Below are 6,722 nucleotides of genomic sequence, written 5' to 3' on the forward strand. Positions count from 1 at the left end.
ATGTAAACCCTTGCTTTACACGCACTCAAAACAATGGGAAACAAAAGTTTAATACCTCAACATTCAAAAGCTTTTCTCTCTTTTTTTTTAACGACCAACAAACAGATAATTGTTTAGATACTTTTTACAGAGTGATACAATAGCAAAAGATCATCACCAGCTGACCCAATTCATTGAAAAACTCATGCTTCTTACCACTGTACTACATTGGAAAGGACATTCAAAAGCTTATCTCAAGCAGTTTATCTAAGCTCCACAAGACTTGTTACACAAAATAAGTTTATTATTATCACAACTAGTCCAAATTCATCAATTCTCAAAATATATCCCAAAATTTTAAAGATAACAACATTTCCTATATATAAGTCTATTTTTCAATATGTATATAAGAATGAAATAATTTGAAGAAATTAAAATAAATATTTTCAAAAATGAAGAAAAAAAAGAATGTTATAAGTTGAATTGCATAAGCTTAGGTGCAATTCTTAACAGTCTATCCAAAGCATGAGAGGTGAACTTCCTCGCAAACAAGTGACATATTTGATTTTTCATTCCGTTATATTCACAACTCCGATCATTTCTTAACTTCTCTAGAAACTCTTCAGTCACATCGTTTCTCGTGTACCTTGTTGGGTGGGGCCCACCTTTCGCCCAGTCCACAAAATGCAAAGTCCTATTGGAATTTGTTTCCGGAAATAACTTAGTGACAAATGTTGGCAAATAATGCTCATCTGCGTAACACTGACCATCACAAAAGTCATGAAAGACCGAAAAATACATTTTGTCAGATATCACCTCAATGGCTAGGTCACGGTCCATCTCAAACCATTGTGACCCTTTTCTCCATTCCTCAATGTCAACAGTAGGGGCCATTTTGGGGCTATAGCGACCACGACCAACGGGCCCCGCTAGATCATATGATTCCACAAAGCTATGTTTTGAGTTAATTAGGTACGTGTAAACGGTAGAGAAATTGAACAAAGGAATACATGCTTCAGAAAGAAGGACAAAACGTTGGTTCGAGAAATCTAGAAGCGCGTTTGCGAGTAACCGACGTTCGGCTTCAATCATGTTGACTTTTCCCCATTCAACATCCTACAAATCAAATTCAATAGAAGTCAAAATAAAACGCGTAATATATGAATATATCTTTATCATTTATTGTGGAAATTTTCTTAATGTTTAAAAATTAATATAATTTAAACCACAAGAATCTGTGTCTCCAATATCTTATTATTTAACTTAAGAAATGTTAATAAATAAAAAATAACTTATGACGTAATGTATTCCAGCAAGCTCAAAAGAAAGCCAGCACTTGCTACAAGTTGATCCAGCTTGGATTCTCATCATACACGTTTTACCTTTTGTTTTTTTCTTTAAAAAAAAATAAAAAAATAAAAATTATTCCCAGTTAAACATTATTTCAAAATAAAAATAAAATAAATTCTTTGATATTAGGGTTATTTGAACAATGAAATTCTTACAGTTGTCATGATAATTATTATTATATCAAGACATTTATATATTTATTTTATTTTTTAATTATAACTAACTATATATATTACAAACACATTAAAATTATTGCTTAAAATGTAAGGAAAACACTAAAATGATTTTGGACAAAATCAAAGTAAGTTGCAATAATTAAAACAGATTTTCTTAATCTTTGTAATAAATCTACCTTCTAATCAATGCATTGGCAATATTTAATTTTAATAAGTTTATAAGTGCATATAATTTATTCATTATATTTAAGAAAATTATTTTTACATAATAAAATTGTTTTATTAACAAATATACAACCGACAGAGACACGTTTTATTGTGTATGAAATATGAATGATTTGCTTTTATTTTAAGGATAAATTTATATCATTATTGCATTCTAGAAAAAAAGATTATGTTGAGATCTATGTCCTAATTATTATTCTTACCTTGTACCCATTACCAAAATTATTCAAAGTTTCGAATTTTCACCTCTTTATGCATGTGGTACAACCCAAAGCAAGATTCCTAGTTTAATATTGTCTAAACTTTATTTACACATAATACAACATCAAATCAACATATTAATTGACTTAATTTGTATTAATGTATCGTTATGTAATATTTTTTGCTAGATTGTTTTTATAATATAGTTATCGTTCAAAAAAGGAGATGTAATTTACCTTGCTAGGAATTCTTCGGCCGTAAAACACCGAATCCTCCAGCTCGGTCACATTCGCGGACAAATCTGAGCTATGAACATAAATGCTATAAAGACCCTCATTCCCTTTAAAAAACTTCTCCCACAACGGCGCCAAAACTACTGGACCTCTGGTCAGAAACATGAACGCCACCTTCGGCATTCTCTCAAACGGATAATCTCTAACTTTCGGAACCATCGAGGCTCTCCAAATCAACTCTACATCACTCATATCATGCATCGGCTCCGGAGGAGTCAAGTATTGATCCAATCCCACTTTCTCGGGCGGTGGTGGTGGTGGCATTACTTGTAATTCTGTTACAGGTACCGAATCGGGTACTTTGATAGTGGTTGTGGTGTTGGAATGAGAGAATTTGGTGAATTGGAGATTAAATGAAACATTTTTTAAGTGGAAAGTTAGAATAATACCGAAACATAACCCGAAAAAGAAAAAGAGCATGAGCGATACGAGGTTTGATAAGTGTAACGACGCGTTGAAGAGTTTAACGAGCGAGGCGAGTGACGGGTTTTGGTTATTGTGATTATTGTTGTTGTTGCTCTTCATTGTTGGTTTTGTGATTTTGGTGTAATGGAAAAGATGCAAGAGTTTGATGTGTTGTAAAATGGTTTTAAGGGGTTATAAAGGATTTATGTAATGGGAGGTGTGTGAATGGTTCAAATAAGTGGGAGTCAACACAATTGCAATGTCGTGAAAGAAAGAAATTTCAAAATAATAAAAAGCTTCCAACTCGGCACACTAGCAGCCGGTTTTGACAGGTTATTGTAGGTTAAAGTATATTAAATAATTAATAATAATAATAATTTTCACAAAATAAAATCCATATTTAATAAAAATCAGTGATATGTAATGATTTTAATAAATATTTATGCGGCTATATATGTAAATCATAATTATCTATGATCAATTAGAGGCAAATAAACTGATTAACTGAACCGACCCGAAAATTAAACTGAAACCTAACCCGTTTGAAACCGGTTATGTAGGAGCCCGTTTGGAACTTGTTTGTAATTTTCTCCACTGAAAGCAGTTCCAAACCGGTTGTAAGAATCGAAACCGGCCAAAACCCTAATCGAAACCGATCAAAAGCTGAACCGAAACATATCGCAACATAGTCAAGAAATCGATTTCAATTAGAAATGAAACCAGTCAAAAACTGATTTGTGACTTTTATTGACCAAACCGAACCGATTTTAACTCATACAAGTTTTGAGTTGGAAACAGTTTTGTGCACCTCTAGTGCTTGTCATTCAAAAAGTGAGGCGGTGGGTTCAACACCTTGTAGGTCCAGGATTTGGATGATTTTAGATGGAAAATAAATGTTGTTAAAAAAACCGTCAATGAATGTGTAAGGATTAACGTCTAGTCGGTATTTTTACAACCATGCATAGTAGATGTGAAATGAAAGCGTACTTATAAGTTATTAGAGTGGTAGTTGACTAGTTATAAGCAATGACTGACATTATTGATGCATACTTTTTACCGGGTCATCTTTGGGTTACTATATCCGTCATCTTTGCTTGCGTTTTAATGTTACATTTAATAGTCTAGACTAACCATGTCACACTTATATCTTAAACTTTGTCATATTGTATATTCGGCGTTGGTTCGCTGTGTCTGGATGATACCAGTATTTGCTAGTTAGAAATGGTTATTATGCGTTGTTTGGATGTCTTTGGCTACATGAATTTAAACGTTTTGTCAAACTTGTCATGTAACGTTGTTTGATTACCGAACTTACATTTCATTTGGACATATATACACTATCAATATAATATAATATAATGGAAAACTAATATATATTATTTAATTATACAAACATATTTTGTGTATTGTGAAATTCTACATAAGTCGTTTACCTTTTCTTAGTCATATATTGACTGTAAAAAAACGACGTCAAAAACGATAATACATAAGTAAAATAATGTTATAAATAACATTAAAAAAATGCAAATGGTTACTTTCTATGTCACGTATTGATGGGAAGCATCAAGATTATGGGCAAACGTGATGGATTATTAAAAGAATAATATGTAAATAATTAATATGCATCAGCTACTTTATCGTATCATATTGACGAGAAGCATCTTGATTATGGGCAAATTACAAAAGAACCAATTACAAATAAAGATTACTCCAAATTGGAAAGTTATATTAAATAATAAAAATATATGTAAATATTTTAATAAAACAAAGCCGTTGCTTTTTTAAAAGTATTATTATTTTCCTACAACTCTTTCCTAAATCCTAACGATATCAAATATATATGTATCATGTAGGGCCATCGTAAAGTGGTCTTTTGAATTATTTATGTTTGTAAAGATATTAAATTAAAGCAATATATTCTTACAAATTAATCGATTAAAAAAACAAAAAGAATAATGAATTAGTCAGAAAATTAACACTTGAAAATTATAAATTAATAATTCTCGGTATATTTAGGTCGTTTAGGTGGTCCTCCTTCCTAACCTCAGCCCCAAGAACCAAATGTTGATCATGATTTAACATAATTTGTTTATTTATTATTTTATTTATGATTTTCTAATTTACGTAATAAGTCGAGTATAAGACGAGTTTTAATAATTCCACTCGGTTATCAAACTTGTTTCATACATTATGAATGTTCTCATTCGGTGTCTGTTGCTCATTACTACTGGGTTCGCTTCAGGCCCGGCTTCAAAAACCATTAAAAAAATTTGGGCCAAAGGCGAGTATAAATTCGGACCTTAAGACTTAAGTAAAATATAAAATTCGATAACTCAAATAAGAGTAAATCATACGATTATAATTGCAATTTCAATACAAAAAACATAAATATTGTAGCAAAAATAATCTAATTACATACCTAAACGAAACGTGATGCTCTCATAGCATTTTTTTGAAGCAAAACCCTCGATCAAGTCTTGATAATTTATGCTTTCCAATACATCGCTCTCAATAGATATCAACGCCAAGCCATTAAGTCTTTCTGAAAAATATATATACATATATATTAGTAAAAACTGTAAAATATATAATCATATAATAATATAATATAATCTAAACGAAACTGCTAGAGTGTACTGTGCTAGATATAATTTACTAAAATATATTAAATCTATTATTGCTACTGTCATACACTGTATACACATACTGTACTAGATATATTATGTATAATATATATTGCTAGATATATTATATATACTAGTAAAATAATAATTGTGAAAATTACTATTAAAATATAATTAATGAGTACTGGTAAATTAGTAATGACAACATGTTAGACAGATTCTGAAACTTGGCCTGACGTGATCATTAATAGTAATACACAATGAATATTTTTATACCTTTTTGAATGTTAAATCGAAGCAAACTGTTTATATTTAGTTTTTATTCCTGTCGGTTAAGACGAGATGCGTAATCATACTTCAATAGTACAAAAATATAGTTTATTACTTTCACATATAGAAAATTATGTCAACATTTAGATAGAAGTAAGCAATTTGTAGCGGTATTTATGTAATTTAAAAAATATTATATTTCCCGCATGTAAGTTTTGAATAAACTTTATATCTAAATGCAGATAAAAAATGGTACTTATGTTCGAAAAGTTTTAACAAAATAGGTTATAGGTAAATATAATATGAACATAATAGTAGTTTTCAAGAGTTGTGAAGTGGGTAGATGGGTCAGGTTTTAAAGAAACTTATTGAAGCGAAGATAAATATAAGCTTTATTTGGTTACTCACACACCTTTTGATATATTCAAAAACCCATCATATGAGTTGTATGAGGAGGCTTATACGACTCGTATGATAAATGTATTGTAGCATGAAAAATGATGATGTCACACACACATAAAAGGAAGGGTGTATGAATATAATGTTCCTAAATATAAGGAGGTCACAACAATGTATATGGAATTTTATAAAATGTTATATTCTAAAAGTTTAAAAGAAAAACAAAAGATGATAAATTTAGTAATTATAATATTAAAATAATATTATCCTTATTACATTGCATTTTCAAGAGCTTGTAAATCACTATATGATATGTAAATGTAATTAATACAATATTTGTTTGTTTTTCTTTAAGATGATTTTAATATCTTAAATGTAATGATTTTAAAATGTTCCTCATCTTCTTCCTAAATCAAATTATTTGAGGCAAAGCTTGCGTCCAAGGGAGGCATTGCATAACTATTGCTCACTACATCCCCATCCTTTTCTTGACACTCAAAAGTGTTGTATTTTAGTCATCAACATTTTAAGTTTTAACCATGTTTTGAAAAGTAATCGTTCTAAAAAAATAGACACAGTTTAATTATTATTAATCGAAGGGTTTCAACTTTATGATATCAAGACGTGTTTAAAAGATGCCTCTCTATATAAATTATAAGCAAACTATACATCTAAAACCATATTTGGCAAACACAAAATGAAACATGTCCAAATTATTTATTCGATAACCAATTTTAAGAAATTACATATTTGATTTTAACCATTTATGGCGGTGTAAAAGCCACAACTACATCGGTGGC

At 30.0% G+C, this 6,722-nt stretch overlaps 1 protein-coding gene across 1 annotated transcript; it reads right to left on the minus strand.

Moving 5' to 3' along the window:
* Positions 1–336: 336 nt before the first annotated feature.
* On the minus strand, positions 337–2,838 carry LOC143579544 (glycosyltransferase BC10-like). Its single transcript, XM_077062818.1, has 2 exons — positions 2,168–2,838; positions 337–1,095 (listed from the first exon to the last, which is right to left on the minus strand). Exons 1-2 carry the CDS (start codon positions 2,747–2,749, stop codon positions 451–453), a joined length of 1,227 nt encoding a protein of 408 aa, XP_076918933.1. The 5' UTR covers positions 2,750–2,838; the 3' UTR covers positions 337–450.
* Between the last annotated feature and the right edge of the window lie 3,884 nt (positions 2,839–6,722).

This window comes from Bidens hawaiensis, unplaced genomic scaffold (genome assembly GCF_021521415.1).
Source record: "Bidens hawaiensis isolate Kalapana, Puna unplaced genomic scaffold, B.hawaiensis_p1.1 tig00029870_1, whole genome shotgun sequence".
Lineage (NCBI taxonomy): Eukaryota > Viridiplantae > Streptophyta > Magnoliopsida > Asterales > Asteraceae > Bidens > Bidens hawaiensis.

Bases quoted from the DNA above. Each gene is read 5' to 3' on its own strand.
- LOC143579544 (XM_077062818.1), bottom strand. From the start codon at position 2,749: ATGAAGAGCAACAACAACAATAATCACAATAACCAAAACCCGTCACTC. The intron at 1,096-2,167 runs GTAAATTACATC...TTTGATTTGTAG, and splicing joins GCCGAAGAATTCCTAGCAAG to GATGTTGAATGGGGAAAAGT.